Below are 19245 nucleotides of genomic sequence, written 5' to 3' on the forward strand. Positions count from 1 at the left end.
CTGACATTTTTTGATTTTACTTTGACACCCTACTGTTCACTTTAATTCTGAATATTAACAGCAATTCGGGAAGAGACGTAGATAGCAGTCAGGGTGAAGCTGACCTACAAATGTTCAGGAAGGGGTGGAGGATGTAATCCTGAGAATGTACCAGCTTATTGCAAGGGTAAAAGGAGATAGTAGACGTGTCTTTTGATGTTATGTACTGAAAGTTGTGTGATACTTGGACCTTGTTGAACATTCTAGGTGTCCGTGGACGCCCTCTGCCATCTTGGACAACTGCTGCCTGGCTTGAGTCCATCTGCCCTGCAGCGCCTTCCAGCCCGGGTTTTGGCCAGAGCCTGCGCCTGCTTCCACCCTTTCCTGGTTCAGCTCTCTTCCACCCAGAAAGCTGTGATTCTGGACGCTCTCCGGGTAGGACTATCTGCAAACTCATCCCAATAGCACGGGGGGAGGTCAGGGATCCTTCTTGCCTCATTGATCAAGATGCAAAGTGTTGGTGATTGAGAATTGCCGTCTCTATTCAACAGCCTTGGAGTTGTCCCAGGGCTAACCTCCCTAAGCTGAGTCAGCCTAAATCATCGACACACCCTACTCTGTGTTTGGATCAATACTGTTTGGGGAATTGTGTGATGGGACAGAATAGAGGGAGCTTCACTCTGTGTCTGATCCCGGGAGTGTGTGATGGGACGGTGTGGAGGGAGCTTCACTCTGTGTCTGACCCCGGGAGTGTGTGATGGGACGGTGTGGAGGGAGCTTCACTGTGTGTCTGAGCCCGGGAGTGTGTGATGGGACGGTGCGGAGGGAGCTTCACTCTGTGTCTGACCCCGGGAGTGTGTGATGGGGTGGTGTGGAGGGAGTTTCACTCTGTGTCTGACCCCGGGAGTGTGTGATGGGACGGTGTGGAGGGACCTTCACTCTGTGTCTGACCCCGGGAGTGTGTGATGGGACGGTGTGGAGGGAGCTTCACTCTGTGTCTGACCCCAGGAGTGTGTGATGGGACGGTGTGGAGGGAGCTTCACTCTGTGTCTGACCCCGGGAGTGTGTGATGGGACGGTGTGGAGGGAGCTTCACTCTGTGTCTGACCCCGGGAGTGTGTGATGGGACGATGTGGAGGGAGCTTCACTCTGTGTCTGACCCCGGGAGTTTGTGATGGGGTGGTGTGGAGGGAGCTTCACTCTGTGTCTGACCCTGGGAGTGTGTGATGGGAAGGTGTGGAGAGAGCTTCAATCTGTGTCTGACACGGGGAGTGTGTGATGTGATGGTGTGGAGGGAGCTTCACTCTGTTTCTGACCCCGGGAGTGGGTGATGTGATGGTGTGGAGGGAGTTTCACTCTGTGTCTGACACGGGGAGTGTGTGACTGACTCCCTCTGTCTCTGGATCTTTTCCTCATACTCTGTCAAGTGTTGAGTGTCGAAACTCCTCGCACAAAACTGGACCCTCCCATGAACGTTGCACAGAGAGATCCCAGTGTGGTTCCTGAGCCCCCCATTGTGGTCAGAAGCATTCTCGCTTTCTCTGCCTGGATCCTCTCTCAGCTGTGGATGTCAATCCAAGGGATAGTTGCCTAAAACCTGCACGTCATGTTATTGTGCTGTTACTCTCAATGGAGAGGTGGCACGGCAGTGTAGGGGTTAATGTAACACCATTACTGCACCAACGACCTGGTCTCATTCCTGCCACTGTCTGTGACCCTGTGGGTTTCCTCCTGGTGCTCCAGTTTCCTCCTAGATGTACTGGTTAGTATTTTAATTGGTCACATGGGTGTAATTGAGTCTTTTGGGTCTGGAAGATCTGTTTCCATGCCTTTATATCATAGAACACTGAACACTACAGGTGTAACTCTGCAATTGATGGTCCCAAACCCAGCTAAAAAAGGAGGGTTGGACGTGGGGCCAGCAACCCCATCCCATAAAAACACAGTGCTACAAAGACCTCATTCCTGTGGAGGGAAGGAGACACCAGGGCTACACCTGGGAAAGCAGGACAGAGGACTCCAGTGAGCTGCTGTCAGCAGCCCATGCCCCAGTACGAATGATGAGCTGCAGAGGAAGCAGCCATTACGTGCATATCTCTAGCAAAAGATTTGTACCAACTACAGTTTGCATCCGATCCTTGCCCCACTCATTTCCCCTCTTCTGTATCTGTTTGCTTTCCTGTTCCCTCCCCCCACTCTTCACTTTTCTCTCTGGCTCTCGTGGGATTTAAAAGCAACAGTCTTTGCACACAGCCCTCAGTCAGACACTTTTCAGCTAATGAATGCACCGAGAAAGGGACGTTCTTTGTAGCATGGGACCAAAGGCGTCAAAGTACAACAGTACTTGCCGTGGGCACTGAAGGCTCTTGCCTGGTCTTGCCCTGCCTGTCTCAAAGGGCCAGAACCATCCGTATATTTGCCACCTCCATGGGTATATTGATTCCTTTAGTTTTGGGGACTTCGCTTTTTGGGCTTTTTATTATTTCCTGATTGTAACATTTATAATGTCTCTGCTGCAAATACCGAAATGTTTATGGACAGGCAGAGATAGAGGAGCTGGTCAGAATCTTTTCTCTCCCAAATGGAGGGGCATCTAAACAAGCATAGGGTGAGTGGAGGGCATTTAAGGGGGATCAGAGGAGTAAATATACTCAGTGGCCACTTTGTTAAGTAAATCTGGTTGAGAATTCTGAACAGTTTTGGGCCCCTCATTTTAGAAAAGATGTGCTGGCATTGGAGAGGGTCCAGAGGAGGTTCACAAGGATGATTCCAGGAATGGAAGGGTTATCATGCATGGAATGTTTGATGGCTTTGGGTCTGTACTCACTGGAATTTAGAAGGACGGTGGAGGGAGGGGGGAGATCTCATTGAAATCTCATTGAAGAGTAGATGTGGAAAGGATGTTTCCCGTGGTGGGAGAATCTAGGACAAGAAGGTACAGCCTCAGGATAGAGGGGCGTCCTTTCAAAACAGAGATGTGGAGAAATCTCTTTAGCCAGAGGGTGGTGAATTTGTGGAATTTGTTACTACAGCTGTGGAGGCCAAGTTGTTGGGTGTATTTAAGGCAGAACTTGATAGGTTTTTGATTGGACACAGCATCATAGATTACAGGGAAAAGACCAGGAAGTGGGGCTGAGGAGGGAAAAAGGATCAGCCATGTTTGAATGGCGGAGCAGATTCGATGGGCCAAATGGCCTAATTCTACTCTTGTGTCTTATGTTCTATAACACTTACCCAACAGGCTGGTATATGTCTAGGGGAAAAGGAGATCCAGCCACACATCAACCCCACCTCCCATACACGCAGGTGCTGTGAGAATCGAGTTTATGCCTCGCGCCCGCCCACAATATCAAACACACAACAAATACCGTTATGAAATACACTTTAAAGAGTTTACTAAAATTAAAAGAGTATTAGACAATACAATATATATGCAAGGAGAAAAACAAAAGGCGCCAACTTATCAAAGTTCAGTCAGTTTAGTGCACATCGTTGGAGCTCAACCTTCGAACCATCCGACCCCTCATCGCTTGCCTCTGACCTCCACGTCTTCGCACCTGGGACCACCCCCCGGTGGTCTTCCGAGCAGTGCAGCGCACGTCCACCTTCCTCGCCGTCTTCCTCCCGACTCTCTCCACACCAAAAGCCCGCGAAAACCCCTCCCCCAAGTTCCCAGCCTCACAAGACACAATAACATCCCCCATTGATTAACAAATGAATACAATTACCGTATCAGCAAGTATAAAGCTAAACAACGGCGAGAGAAACACTTATCAGACAAAGAAGCATTCCTACTCTTAACAAACCAAAGAAGCCATTTTGAGTAACATACACAGGACATTGTACATTCTCTCCCCACCAGCAAATGTCATGCCCTCATGGCATTACTAGAGTTCCCCAAAGCTTCTTGCAACACACAAAACCCAACCCAGGTGCAGAAAGCAGTGACATAACTACCCAGAGCAGTAGAAATCACACTCGGTTCTCCTGGTACCACATATGTCAACCGCTCCGGGGGGCGCCTAATCCTCTGAGATCTCCATACCCCTTCTGCCCCACTGGGCTCCCTCTTCACCTGCGAACCCACTGTCTCGGACACCCCAGGTCTACCTGACAGACCCTCACCCCCTTCCTCACGGGGGTCCTCCCTCACCTGAGATCCCTCCGGCTCACGCTCGGGTTCCACCCTCTCTCCCACCAACGTTGGCTGCCTCTCCATCTGACCCTCAAGACCTTCCCTCCTCTCACCCAAGTCAGTATGGGAAGGGCCAGGAGCCTCCTCTCCTGGTACTGGAGCACCAGCGAATGGGAACAGGGGCCACTCATCTGAGTCGTCATCTTCCGAATCAGTAGCCATTCCCGGGTTAGGGACCCGTCCCCACTCTTCAGCAGCGGCCTCTTCCCTCGGTCCGCGCCCTCGCAGAGTCCTTGTACTAGGCATAACCTCCCACTCTGGCTCCGTATCCACCTGCACCGCTTGACCCAGCGGCAGCAGGTGATTCCAATGGAGTACCTTGATAGGCCCTTTCCCATCCTCAGGTTTCACCCGGTAAACTGGCAGGTTCGGCATCTGGCTCTCTATTACATAGGGGCTGGCCGCCCATCGATCTGCCAAATTGTGCTTACCAGGGAGTCCCAAATTCCGTAAAAGGACCCGGTCGCCGGGCAATAATTGAACAAACTTCACCTTTCGATCATACCGCATCTTATTCCTCTGGTTTTGTTTGGTAGCCGCCGCCTCGGCCAACTCGTACGCCCGCTGTAACTCCCTCTTCATGTCAGACACATACTTTAGATGGGACTTCCCGGGTAATTCACCCACTTCACCCCCAAAACACAAGTCAATGGGCAACCTCGCTTCCCGCCCGAACATCAGATAATAGGGCGAATATCCTGTAGCATCATTGCGAGTACAATTGTAACAGTGAACCAATTGTCCAATATGATGACTCCATCTACTTTTCTGCCCAATCTCCAGCGTCCCGAGCATATCCAACAGGGTCCTGTTGAACCTCTCTGGCTGCGGATCTCCCTGTGGGTGATACGGGGTAGTCCTGGATTTCTCAACCCCAAGCATAGTCAGTAATTCATGAATAAGGCGGCTCTCAAAGTCCCACCCCTGATCGCTATGGATTCGCCTGGGAAGGCCGTAATGAACAAAATACTTCTCCCATAACACCTTCGCCACTGTCGTCGTCCTCTGATCCTTAGTGGGAAATGCCTGAGCATAGCGAGTGTAATGATCGGTGATGACTAAGACATTCGCAGTGTTGCTGGTGTCAGGCTCAATCGACAGGAAATCCATACGTACCAGGTCCAGAGGTCCCGCACTCTGCAAGTGCGACAGTGGAGCCGCCGACGCTGGCAGGGTCTTCCTCCGGATGCAACGACTGCATCCCCTACAGTATTCTTCGACTTCCCCCCTCATCCGGGGCCAGTAGAACCGGTCTTTGAGTAATCCATAGGTCTTTTCCACCCCCAAGTGTCCAGAATCATCATGTAGGGCCTGGAGTACAGCCTGCCGATACTCCTCCGGCAGGACCAGTTGCCAACAGTGGGGTTGGTCTGGAGGCGCCGTTACCCGGTACAAGATTTGGTTCTTTAACTTCAACCGAGACCACTCCTTCAACAACAGGGGCACGAATGGGTGTTTCGCCTTCTCAGCCAACGCCCCATCCCCCCTCTCGACTGCTCTCCACACTGTGCCAATGCCCGGGTCATTTTGCTGAGCAGCTGCCACTTCCCCCGGACTCAGTTCCGGCAACTGTTTAGTCTGCAGTGCGGTCAGGTCACAGTAAGCAAGGGGTATGGCGTCGTCAAAACCCCCCAAATGGTCCACGGCTCGTTCCAGCCTCCCTCTTCCCTCGGCCTTCACGGTGATAGCAAACTGACACATCGCCTTCACTCCAGGGGCAGGGACACTCTCCCACTCTTCATCCCTCTCCTGTTCCCCCGGCTCCCGATGAGACAAAGCATCCGCATCAACATTCCTGCTTCCGGGCCGGTACCTCAGGCTGAAATCATATACCGACAAGGCCGCCAGCCACCGATGTCCTGTGGCATCCAGCTTCGCCGAAGTCAAAATATAAGTGAGAGGATTGTTATCCGTTCTCACCTCAAACTTGGCTCCGAATAGGTAATCGCCCAACTTGTCCACCACCGCCCACTTCAGCGCCAGGAACTCCAACTTGTGAGTGGGATAGTTTCTCTCCGAGGGCGACAAGCTTCGGCTGACAAAGGCGTACCGGCCTCAATGCTTTGCCATGCTCCTGGTACAGAACAGCCCCGAGACCCTCTCGACTGGCATCCGTGTGCAGCACATATGGCTTCTGGGGATCGGCAAAAGCCAACACCGGGGCCTGGGTCAGTGCCCTTTTCAAAGATCTGAACGCCTCTTCACATTGATCATCCCATCTCGAGCCAAAAGGTTCCGCCGGGTTCCAGTATCCTCCAGCGTCCTGCCTCTGGTCCCCCGTCCTTTTCTTTCCCACCGGGGGATAGCCACACAACAGCTGAGTCAACGAGTGACACACTTTGGCGTATCCTTTCACAAATCGCCAGTAATACCCACAGAACCCCAAAAATGAGTGCAGAGCGCCCACTTTCTGGGGTCTCGGCCAGGTGGTCACGGCCTCTATCTTGGTTGGATCAGTAGCCACTCCCTCTCGCGAAATGATATGGCCAACGTAGCTAACCGACGACTTGCAGAACTGGCATTTGTCCAGGGAAAGCTTCAACCCTTCTTCATTAAGCCGGCCCAACACCTTCAACAGCCTCTCCTCATTTTCCTCCAAAGTCGATCCAAACACTATCAAATCGTCCAGGTACACCAGCACCTCTAACAGATTCATACCCCCCACAGTTCTCTCCATGAGCCTCTGGAAGGTGGCTGGGGCTCCCGATATGCCTTGGGGCATTCGTTCGAACTGAAAGAACCCCAGCGGGCAGATAAAAGCGGTCTTCTCTTTATCGGCCGCACTCATCGGGATCTGGTAATACCCACTTCTTAAATCCAGCACACTGAACCACTTAGCACCGCTCAGGCAGGCCAGCGCATCCTCGACTCTTGGGACAGTATATTGATCAGGGACAGTTCGCCGATTCAACGTCCTGTAGTCAACACACATACGCACTCGCCCATTCTTCTTCCGTGCCACCACTATTGGGGACGCATCAGGACTTCGGGACTCAGCTATGATTCCGGCCTCCTTCAACTTGCACAAGTGCTGCCGCACGTCCTCAACATCTGCCGGAGCCAGCCGCCGGGATCTCTCTCGGAACGGGGTGGTCCTCCGTCACCCGGATGGTGTGGCGAGTGCTTTTGGAGCAGCCAACATCAAACTCACCCAGAGAAAAAACAGCTTCCATCTTCAGCATCTTCTCCACTAGCCTGTGTTTCCACTCCGGCGACACAGGGGAATCCCCGAAGTTAAAGACTTCAGCGGTCAGCTCCCTTCGATGCTCTGATCCCTCCCCGTTAGGGGTCCTCACTGGTGCGCTAGACATTACCATCACCGGGAACAGATGTGCCAGCGGCATTCCCCTCTTAAAGGTGATTTCTCTTGCCGTGGTGTTCCTGACACTTATAGCTATACGCCTCGCATGTACCACCCCTGGTCTCTGCACTTTGGGCCTCACCAGTGCCCCCACCGGAAATCGTGTCTCCCCTTCAAGATTGTCCGGGGCGTCTACTAACAGGGCTTCGCCCGTCGGCACTCCTGGGAATCTGGGGGTCCCCATCACTGGTGCTACCTCCCCTGGTCGGATCACCTTGGGCCTCGCCTGCGTACACCACACCGTCCCTCGTTTACACTCCGGGTCCAGCCCTAGGGAGGCAACCCCTTCTTCGAACACTGCTCGAAACACTGGATGCACCGAGAGGGTCTCCAGAAAGTCTTCCCCCCGTTTCTCCTTACAAGTTCCCAGGAGCCGTCGCACAACAGGGGAATTAGTCCCCACCAGGAGGGCAGCACCACCGGTTTCCACCGGGTCAGGACACACCAACACCAACGTCTCAATAGCTTCGGACACTCCCACATCGCCCTCCGAGAACTCCAATCTCACCGATAGGTACCCATCGTACGGGTAGTCACCCTCGCTCACACCCCAAATCTGCAGGGCATCAAATGGGGTTACGGATAAATGCTTCAGATATTGGTTGTAGAAAGACCGGTACAATAAGGTCACCTGCGATCCCGTATCAAGAACAGCTTTTGCGTAAACTCCCTCTATCCATAGACCCACACTGGCACGGGGTCCTACCAGCCCATCCAGAATAGAGGTGTGGGCACCCGGTGGTCCCCTGGCTGATCTCTGGGAACGTGTTCCTCCAGAGGCTCCAGTCCGTTCCCTCACTGAGCCTCTCCTAAGTTTCCCGACACCTCTCCCTTCTTAGTCGCAGGGGGGCTTGTCCTTCGCGGAACTCCTTGTCTCTCACAATCCCACCTAAAGTGTCCCTCCTCTCCACAGCTATAGCACACCCTCGGCCGCCCACAGTCCCGCCTGAAATGCCCCTCTTTCCCACAGTTAAAGCACACGCTGCCTGCCGCCCCTCCTCTCCCAGGACGACTCCCACTCCCAACCCACTGCACTGGTCGCCCCTGAGAGTGGGTACCTCCTCTGTCCTTCCCCTCCAGAGGGGGGTCCCTACTCCGCTGGGGGTTGTCAGTCCTCCACCCAGCCACCACTTCCTGTATCACTGAGGATCGCTCCTGGTGGCCCACGCCCCTTTTCCGCCCCAACGCTCTCTCTTCCTCCCGCACCTCTCTAATCAGTTGCCCAAACGATGGAGGGGGGCCTTTCCTATAAGCCTGCCGGATAGTCCACGCCACCTTGTCCTCCTCCAGAGAGCCACTGAATAACTGACTCATCCTCACGCTAGCCACGTCAGGCGCCTTCACTACCCCCTGGCGCCGCAGCCCCGAGAGCATCCCCTCCATCCTAAATATGTACTCGGAGAGCTTTTCCCCTCTCCATTGTTCCAGGCGTTGGAACTCTGCTAAAAGCAGCCAGGGTTCCCCTGACAACCCAAACGCTCCCTCCAAAACTTCTATACATTCCTCCACTGAGGCCCCAGGCTTCTCCGCTTTCAACTCCCGAACTGTTTTGGCTGCTAAACCCCTCAAACTTCCCACCAATCGCTGCCGCTTCTCCTCCTCCGAGCCTGGCCACTCCTCTAACATCAAAGACGTATGCTCGATCCAGGTCTCATAGTCCACCTCCCCGTCCGGAGTAGGCTTGGCTCCGGAGAACACCCCCAGCTTCAGCCGTGGCCTCTCGGCCACTCCCACTAGGGAGTTAAGTGCGGCTGCCAGCTCCGAGGCATCCCCACTACCTGGGGGGCGGGGCCTAGTCACGACTCCCTCCTCCCTCCGCTAGTGCCTGCCACCTCTCCGGGGTTTTCTTCTAGCTCTAGCTCCTCCTCCGATGTCTCCTCAGCCTCATCCTTGGAGAGAGTGTGGAGCCCCCACAGCCCCTCCTCCCCGGTACACTGACCATCGTCGGCAGTTCCAACGTCCTGACATCAGCACTCGTACGAACCAACACCCAGCTAGACTCCACCTCTTTACCACACCGTCTAGCTACCAATTCTACCTGCCCAATACTCTTTACCAAACTTAACCCCCACACTAACGCATCTCCCGAAACTCGAAAATCCACTCCGCTCACTACGCATGCATACTGCACCAGTACACCTTCAAATTCGCACCAGCTAACAATCTTATCTCTGTCCATCTCCGCTCTGCTGCCTGCGCGATTCCACAGCCCCTGACAATCCAATCCCGGATGAGCCCCCACAAATGTAACACTTACCCAACAGGCTGGTATACGTCTAGGGGAAAAGGAGATCCAGCCACACACCAACCCCACCTCCCGTACACGCAGGTGCTGTGAGAATCGAGTTTATGCCTCGTGCCCGCCCACAATATCAAACCCACAACAAAAACTGTTATGAAATACACTTTAAAGAGTTTACTAAAATTAAAAGAGTATTAGACAATACAATATATATGCAAAGAAAAAAACAAAAGGCGCCAACTTATCAAAGTTCAGTCAGTTTAGTGCACATTGTTGGAGCTCAACCTTCGAACCATTCGACCCCTCGTCGCTTGCCTCCGACCTCCACGTTTTTGCACCTTGGACTCCCCGGTGGTCTTCCGAGCAGTGCAGCGCACGTCCACCTTCCTTGCTGTCTTCCTCCCGACTCTCTCCACACCAAAAGCCCGCGAAAACCCCTCCCCCAAGTTCCCAGCCTCACAAGACACAATAACATTCCCCATTGATTAACAAATGAATACAATTACCATATCAGCAAGTATAAAGCTAAACAATGGCGAGAGAAACACTTATCAGACAAAGAAGCATCCCTACTCTTAACAAACCAAAGAAGCCATTTTGAGTAACATACACAGGACATTGTACAGTTCTTAATGCAAACACCTATTCGGCCAATCATGTGGCAGCCACTCAATGCTTAAAAGCATGCAGACATTGTCAAGAGGCTCTGTTGTTGTTCAAGCCAAACATCAGAATGGGGAAGAAATGTGATCTGAGTGACTTTGAGCATGGAATGATTATTGGTGCCAGACAGGGTAGTTTGAGTATCTCAGACAAGTGTGCACCCTCTGCACCTGCAGCTTATAGAATATATTAAAAATAATCTTAAGCAGAGCTTGAGAGAGATTAACTTTCATTTTGTCACACTACCGTTGTTTAGTGTGGTGAGGGGTGGTTAACGCAATGGCCAGCCTCTGTGCATGGTGGGATTGTTCCCCATCTACAGTTATTTCCCTAGTATGTGAAAATATGCTCGGGGAAATTGGGGAGAACTTCAGGGATCTAGAAACCAATACAAAGGGAATGAGGTTGTAGTGAGCCACAGGAATGAGGTTATAAATTCCACCCACAGGGACATACTTTCCATCTTGCTGGTGACAGGTACAACACCCCAATGATGGTAACATTTGACTCTCTGCAGATGGAAGGCGATGACGGGAGGCAGCTCACCCGGTTTGGCTGTCTGATTCCATTCGTTCCCTTGAAGGACCTGATCTTTGACCCTGAGGACTTTCTGGGAAACGACAGCCTCCTCAGGGAGTGGAAGTGGTCACTGCAGCAGGTGGGTGGGGTTTACACGGTGCTGTGTAGGAGCTCCTTGCTTTCGGCTCTCGTCATCCCCACGCTTTGTACTCTGAAACACCAGCTCTCTATCAGTCCCCTAATTAAGGGATTTTGTTTCCCCAGCGTATCCTCGGACTGTTGGTCGTTGATGCAAGTGATCCATTTCACTGTATGTTTCGATGTACGTGTGATGAATCCCAATCTAATTGGCCTGTATTTCTGAATCTAATTACTCCAATGAAGACTTTAACAGTCAGATAGGCAAGACGCTCACTCACTGTTTTCGTAACAGCTTCTTCGACTCCACCATCACATTTCTGAATGGAGCATGAACACTACCTCACTATTGTGCTCTTTTTCAACTACTTTATTTTTCATATTCCTTAGTGTAAGTTACAAGTTATTTTTAGATATTGAACTGTAAAGCAATAAATTTCATGACATGTATCATTGGGATCTCTTCTGGGGAAGGTACGGCCTGTACAAAAGGGATGGGTTACACCTGAACCCTAGGCAGACCAATATCCTTGTGGGCAGGTTTACTAGAGTTGTTCGGGAGGGTTTCACAGGGGAATGGGAACGGAGTGATAGTGCTGAGGGTGAGGTTGTTGGTTTGCAGTGAGACTGTCAGCAAGGAGTGGCTAATGATCGGGCAAAAGTGCAGTCAGCAAGCTGAGTTACAATGTAAAAGGTGAGTAAATGGAGTTCAACCCGGAGAAGTGTGAGGTGGTACACTTTGGAAGGACAAACTCCAAGGCAGAGTACAAAGTAATTAGCAGGATACTTGGTAGTGTGGAGGAGCAGAGGGTTCTGGGGGTACATGTCCACAGATCCCTGAAAGTTGCCTCACAGGTAGATAGGGTAGTTAGGAAAGCTTATGGGGTGTTAGCTTTCATAAGTTGAGGGATAGAGTTTAAGAGACGTGATGTAATGATGCAGCTCTATAAAACTCTGGTTAGGCCACACTTGGAGTACTGTGTCCAGTTCTGGTCGTCTTACTATAGGAAGGATGTGGAAACATTGGAAAGGGTACAGAGGAGATTTACCAGGATGCTGCCTGGTTTAGAGAGTATGGATTATGATCAGAGATTAAGGGAGCTAGGGCTTTACTCTTTGGAGAGAAGGAGGATGAGAGGAGACATGATAGAGGTGTACAAGATATTAAGAGGAATAGATAGAGTGGATAGCCAGTGCCTCTTCCCCAGGGCACCACTGCTCAGTACAAGAGGACATGGCTTTAAGGTAAGGGGAGGGAAGTTCAAGGGGGATATTAGAGGAAGGTTTTTCACTCCGAGAGTGGTTGGTGCGTGGAATGCACTGCCTGAGTCAGTGGTGGAGGCAGATACACTAGTGAAGTTTAAGAGACTACTAGACAAGTATATGGAGGAATTTAAGGTGGGGGGGGGTTATATGGGAAGCAGGGTTTGAGGGTCGGCACAACATTGTGGGCCGAAGGGCCTGTGCTGTGTTATTCTATGTTCTATGTTATTAAAATCGAGAAGGGTGAATACAGGACTGAAGGAGTTACATTTGAATGCTGCAGTATATGGAATAAGGGAGATGATCTTGTAGCATAGTACAGATTGGCATGTATGATGTAGTGGGCATCACTTAATTGTGGTTGAAAGAAGATTATAGCTGGAAGGATACATGTTGTATTGATAGGATCGGGAAGAAGGCAGAGGAGGTGGCGTGGCTTTGTTGTTAAAAAATGAAATCAAATCATTAGAAAGAGGTGCCATATGGTTGGAAGGTGTTGAATCATTGTGGGGAGAGCTAAGGAACTGCAAGGGTAAAAAGCCCTGATCGGGAGTTATATACTGACCCCCAAGCAGTAGCAAAGGTGTGGTCTACAAATTACAATGGGAGATAGAAAACGCGTGTCAAAAGGGCAATATTACAATAGTCACGGGGGATTTCAATATGCAGATAGATTGGGAAAATCAGGCTGGTGCTGGATCGCAAGAAGGGAAATTTCTAGAATGCCTGCGAGATGGCTTTTTACAGCAGCTCATGGCTAAGCCCACTAGGGGATCTTCTGGATTGGATGTTGTGCAAGGAATTGGAATTGATGAGAGAGCTTAAGGTAGAGGAGCCCTCAGGGGTAAGTGATCGTAATGTGATAGAATTCAAGCTGCAATTTGAGGAGGAGAAGTTAAAGTCGGATATATTGGTATTACAGTGGAGTAGAGGGAATTAAAGAGGCACGCAGGAGGAGTTGGCCAAACTTAATTTGGAAAAGAACACTGACAGGGCTGACAGCAGAGCTGGAATGGTCGGAATATCTGGGAGCAATTCTGAAGGCACAGGATATATACATCACAAAGAGGAAAAAGTATTCGGAAGGCAGGATGACACAGCCATGGCTGAAAAGAGAAGTCAAAGTCAACATAAAAGCTAAAGAGCAAAAAATAGTGTGAAGTTAGAGGATTGGGAAGCTTTTCAAAACCATCAGAAGGCAACTAAAAAAAAGTCATAAAGGTGGAAAAGATGGAATACGAAGGATTCCGTTCCCACCCTCGCCCCCGTCTCCCATCCCCACCCTGGTCTCCTGCCCTCCCCCCCCCATTTCCAACCCCTTTGTCTGCCCAGGAGGGAGGCACTGGTGGAGTATGTCATCAATACTCTAACCCCACCATTGCTTTTGTTACTACAGCAGAGTTGGATGGGCTGGGAGAGGGGTTTTAGGGATGTTGCCCATGATTGGTCTGTATTTCTGAATCTTATCACTGCATTTAAAAGGCACTCAGACAGGGAAATCATTTAAGACCAGAAGGCGGAGCCGCAGAATTAGGCCGGTCACCCTCTGGTGTCCGCTCGTTCATTCAGTCATTGCTGATCTCAGTCCTGCCTTCTCGCTGTAACACTCGACAGTCTTACTAATCAAGAACCTATTGTCCTCCATTTTAAATGTACCCAATGATTGGGCCTCTTCAGCCGCACATTCATCATCATCTGGCTAAAGCAATTCCTCCTCATCTCTGACCTAAAGAGACATCCTTGTGTTAAGCGGAACAAGTGCTACACCCGCCCTTACACTTCCTCCCTCACCACCATTCAGGGCCCCAGACAGTCCTTCCAGGTGAGGCGACACTTCACCTGTGAGTCGGCCGGTGTGGTATACTGCGTCCGGTGCTCCCGGTGTGGCCTTTTATATATTGGTGAGACCCGACACAGACTGGGAGACCGTTTCACTGAATACCTACGCTCTGTCTACCAGAGAAAGCAGGATCTCCCAGTGGCCACACATTTTAATTCCACGTCCCATTCCCATTCTGATATGTCTATCCATGGCCTCCTCTACTGTCAAGATGAAGCCACACTCAGGTTGGAGGAACAACACCTTATATACCGGCTGGGTAGCCTCCAACCTGATGGCATGAACATTGACTTCTCTAACTTCTGTTAATGCCCCTCCTCCCCTTCTTACCCCATCCCTGATATATTTAGTTTTTTTCCCCCCTTTCCTTTTTTTTCTCTCTCTCTGCCCATCACTCTGCCTGTTCTCCATCTCTCTCTGGTGCTCCCCTCCCCCTTTCTCCTGAGGCCTCCCGTCCCATGATCCTTTCCCTTCTCTAGCTCTGTATCCCTTTTGCCAATCACCTTTCCGGCTCTCAGCTTCACCCCACCCCCGGTCTTCTATCTTTTTGCATTTTCCCCTCCCCCACCTACTTTCAAATCACTTACTATCTTTCCTTTCAGTTAGTCCTGACGAAGGGTCTCGGGCCGAAACGTCGACAGTGCTTCTCCCTATAGATGCTGCCTGACCTGCTGCGTTCCAGCAGCATTTTGTGTGTGTTGCTTGAATTTCCAGCATCTGCAGATTTCCTCGTGTTAGACATCCTTGTGTCCTGAGGCTGTGCCACCTGGCCCGAGACCTTTCTGCTATTGGGGACATCCTTTCCACATCCACTCTATCTAGGCCTTTCAATATGAACCTAAAGCAGGCAAATAGGACTGATGTAGGCAGACTGTATTGTAACCATGGAGGTGATCATGTTCTGTGCTGGACAAATCTGTCCCTCAGTCCTTTTTCTCTCCTGGAGTCTTGTCACTGGGTGTACATAGAGAGTGTCTGCTGCAATGTCTAAAGCAGTGGAAGCCCCTTGTGAGAGCGTATTGTCTCTTCATTATAAAACTTTCTCCTTTTATTCTAGGCCCAGTTTATTTTCAAGAAACTTCGGGATGTGTCCAACGTAACAACCAGTTCCCTTCTGTGAGTATAAATGAAAGTGCATTGGTGGGGAGGGATTTCAAACATTTGGGGTTACTGATGGCATGAACATTGATTTTTTCCTTCTGGTAATTTTTTTCTCTCCCCGATCTCTCTCTTCTGTTCCCTCCTCTGGCCTCTTACCTCTTCTTCTCACCTACCTATCACTTCCCCTGGTGCCTCGGCTTCTTCCCTTTCTCCCATGGTCTGCAGTCCGCTCCCGTCAGATTCCTTCTTCTCCAGTCTTTCCTTTCCCACCCCCCCCCCCCCTAGCTTCTTGTCCTACCCCACCCGCACCTTTTTATTCTGGCATCTTTCCCCTTCTTTTCCAGTCCTGATGAAGAGTCATGGCCCAAAATGTCTTCTGTTTATTCATTTCCGATGACACTGGCCAGCATTTTGGGTGTGTTGCTCTGGATTTCCAGCATCTGCAGGATCTCTTGTTGATGATTTCGGGTTACTGCGCTTTTCCGTTGGGTGGGCTTTGTGGGATGGGGTGGGTGGTGCTGGGGAGAGGTTGCAGTTTGTTCTAGCAGGGACCTGGCTCTGTTACAATCACGGGAACTGGAGAGACCTCAGCTGGATCTTGGTTGAAGGTTTGATCGGGCAGAGAACACCTGACAGTGCACATTTCAAAGTAATTTTATTTCTCAAAGTGCAAGTGTGCCACCTAAGTCTGGATAGCTTGAAGGGCCGAGCCTCATTTCATGCGGTCGTTGGCTGTGCTGGGTGCCCATTGTTGGCTGGTTCTGTGAGTTAACACTGTTTTCCTCCGCCAGGTCTTTGGGGAATGTGGCCAGAGGGGCAGATTGTGAAGCTCTCCGGCAGCAAGCTGCAGATTCCGATTTCTTGGCCGCTGTTGTGCTTCTTAGTCAGCTACACGGTGGAATCAGGCAGTCTCTGGTACAGTTAAAGACCTGAACATAACCAATCGCTTCACCCCGTGTTGTGTAAACAATGAGCCCATTGGCAGTCTCTGGTACAGTTAAAGACCTGAACATAACCAATCGCTTCACCCCGTGTTGTGTAAACAATGAGCCCATTGGCAGTCTCTGGTACAGTTAAAGACCTGAACATAACCAATCGCTTCACCCCGTGTTGTGTAAACAATGAGCCCATTGGCAGTCTCTGGTACAGTTAAAGACCTGAACATAACCAATCGCTTCACCCCGTGTTGTGTAAACAATGAGCCCATTGGCAGTCTCTGGTACAGTTAAAGACCTGAACATAACCAATCGCTTCACCCCGTGTTGTGTAAACAATGAGCCCATTGGCAGTCTCTGGTACAGTTAAAGACCTGAACATAACCAATCGCTTCACCCCGTGTTGTGTAAACAATGAGCTCATTGGCAGTCTCTGGTACAGTTGAAGACCTGAACATAACCAATCGCTTCACCCCGTGTTGTGTAAACAATGAGCCCATTGGCAGTCTCTGGTACAGTTAAAGACCTGAACATAACCAATCGCTTCACCCCGTGTTGTGTAAACAATGAGCCCATTGGCAGTCTCTGGTACAGTTAAAGACCTGAACATAACCAATCGCTTCACCCCGTGTTGTGTAAACAATGAGCCCATTGGCAGTCTCTGGTACAGTTAAAGACCTGAACATAACCAATCGCTTCACCCCGTGTTGTGTAAACAATGAGCCCATTGGCAGTCTCTGGTACAGTTAAAGACCTGAACATAACCAATCGCTTCACCCCGTGTTGTGTAAACAATGAGCCCATTGGCAGTCTCTGGTACAGTTAAAGACCTGAACATAACCAATCGCTTCACCCCGTGTTGTGTAAACAATGAGCCCATTGGTTCAGCAGCTTAGACCAGCCAATAGGCAAACGGGAGTCCAAACAATGTCCGAGTGCTAATTCTGAATCAGCCCATCGGTCTCACTGGTGTTCACAGCAGTCAGATTACTTTCATCTCTATTAGTATAAAGTTAAGCTTATTGTCTTCTGGGACTAGGCAGAAAAATGGTTCGGCACAGCCAAGAAGGGCCAAAAGGCCTGTTTCTGTGCTGTAATGTTCTATGGTTCTATGTACGCACTGTTACAGTGTTGTGACCGGCATGGTAACATAACGTTTGGCAGAATGCGCCAGTGATCGAGGTTCAATTTTGCCTGTATATTCTCCCCGTCACCACTTGGGTTTCCTCTGGGTGCTCCGGTTTCCTCCCACGTCCCAAAGGCGTACAGGTCAGTAAGTTAATTAGTGGGTGTAATCGGGTAGAGTGGGTTCGTTGGATTGGAAGGTTACTGTGTTGATGAATCAGGAGTTGTGTTGGGGCCCGACCTAATCCCTCCCTGAGAGGCGTTAGTAACCACAAGAACAGACATTCTGTGTTCACCAATAGGGAGAATCAAGATCAGCTTTATCTGTCGCACGTTCGGTGAAACGCATCATTTTGGGTCATTCGGAGGATGTGCTGGGCTCAGCCCACAAGACTCACCAGGCGTCCAGTGCTGGTCACTACCTGTGATCTTTGTCTTTGGAATGGATGAGGAAACCGGAACACCCAGAGGAAAATCACGCGGCCACGAGGAGAATCTGCAAACTTCTCACAGTCAGTAGTGAGAATCAAGCCCTGCTTGTTCATTATCAGTCTTGAGACTAAATAAGGAAGATCGGTGACTGGGAGGCACCGATGCAGAGCTGTTGGCCAAGGAAGCAGAGTATTAGCAAAATCATCTGGAGAAAAAAGAATGGCAGTTTATATAGCCCTCTCTGTATCCTTTAAAACAAATCCCAAGACAGTTTACAACCACTTAATAGATTTAGAGAAGTTCTCTCAAACATAGGAAATACAATAGACTATCTTTGGATAACCGGTCCCATGTCTGATAATGAGTAAATCATCTGGTTCTGTCAGGTTGTTTGAGAGCTAAATATTACCCCAGGCATTGAACAGCCGTCTCCTCTTAAAAACAACTTCTTAGGAACCGTTACATTCACCTGACAGAGCAGGTAGATCATCATTTAATGATCCACAGTGCAGTGCCCTGTTGGCACCACACCCAGGCTGCCGACACTCTGGAGTAAGTCCAGAACTTGCAGTGTTGCATCCGAGACAGGAGAAGGGACCCTGGGGCAGAGAGAAAACGCTTGTTATCCAGTAGAAATGACAAAAAGCATGCTTCTCATTCAATTAAAAAGCTGGAGGTACGCTTCACGTCAGCCAGCATCGAGGGAGGGGAGTCGGCCCTTCATCAGATCTGAGCCTCGGCCCGAAATGTCGACTGTTTATTCCTCTCCATTGACGCTGTCTGACCTGCTGCATTCCTCCAGCATTTTGTGAGTGTTGCTCAAGGATTAGCTTTGTTTGCTGTATGCATTTACATGTATTAGGAATTTGCCGTGGTAAATTGGCACAACATACAACGATCTTAATCAATTACAGTGTTACATAAGATATAAAGCAGAGGTTAAAGTAAAGGTTGATTTGAAATAAAATAAGTACCAGCATGTATATACCGTCATTATGAAAAGTGGTTTAAAGTGTCTGTTGTGCGTTGAAGGGGGTGGGGGGTAATAGAGGGGTGTGTGGGGAGGGGGTCTGCAGTTTCTCATTCCGATCACTGAGTGCTGGGGCCAATGTGCCTCTCTGTCCTCTCCAACTCGAGTGCGCTCTCCTTTCCTGCCTACCCCTCTCCCCTCTACTCTCTGTGTAACCAGACATCCTGCTCCCTCTGTTACAGCACAAGTGCATTATCAGGGAACTCAGACGGTGGCCCGGAAAATTCCAGAACAACGTCCTGCTGATGGGCCCAGAGGTCGTGGCTGAATTACCGTGAGTTTCTGCATTGTTTACCACCCTGTCTCCTCCACAGTCCGTCACATCACCTCTGACGGGCCTCCCTACCCCTGGTGTGGGCTCCAGCGTACCTCGTTCTCCTTTAAATTCATTCTGTTAGTGCGACGGTGCCAACTTCTATTGTC

At 50.3% G+C, this 19245-nt stretch overlaps 1 protein-coding gene across 1 annotated transcript in view; it reads left to right on the forward strand.

The window, feature by feature from the left end:
* The window catches only part of LOC140714511 (stereocilin), a 109587-nt gene that overhangs the window by 40978 nt on the left and 49364 nt on the right, over positions 1–19245 (forward strand). Inside the window, exons 13-17 of the mRNA XM_073025805.1 lie at positions 247–414; positions 10957–11097; positions 15257–15315; positions 16092–16215; positions 19005–19096. Of these exons, the coding sequence (XP_072881906.1) occupies positions 247–414; positions 10957–11097; positions 15257–15315; positions 16092–16215; positions 19005–19096 (584 nt within the window). The remainder of the gene's footprint in view (positions 1–246; positions 415–10956; positions 11098–15256; positions 15316–16091; positions 16216–19004; positions 19097–19245) is intronic.

This window comes from Hemitrygon akajei, chromosome 21 (genome assembly GCF_048418815.1).
Source record: "Hemitrygon akajei chromosome 21, sHemAka1.3, whole genome shotgun sequence".
In the NCBI taxonomy this organism is placed as follows: domain Eukaryota; kingdom Metazoa; phylum Chordata; class Chondrichthyes; order Myliobatiformes; family Dasyatidae; genus Hemitrygon; species Hemitrygon akajei.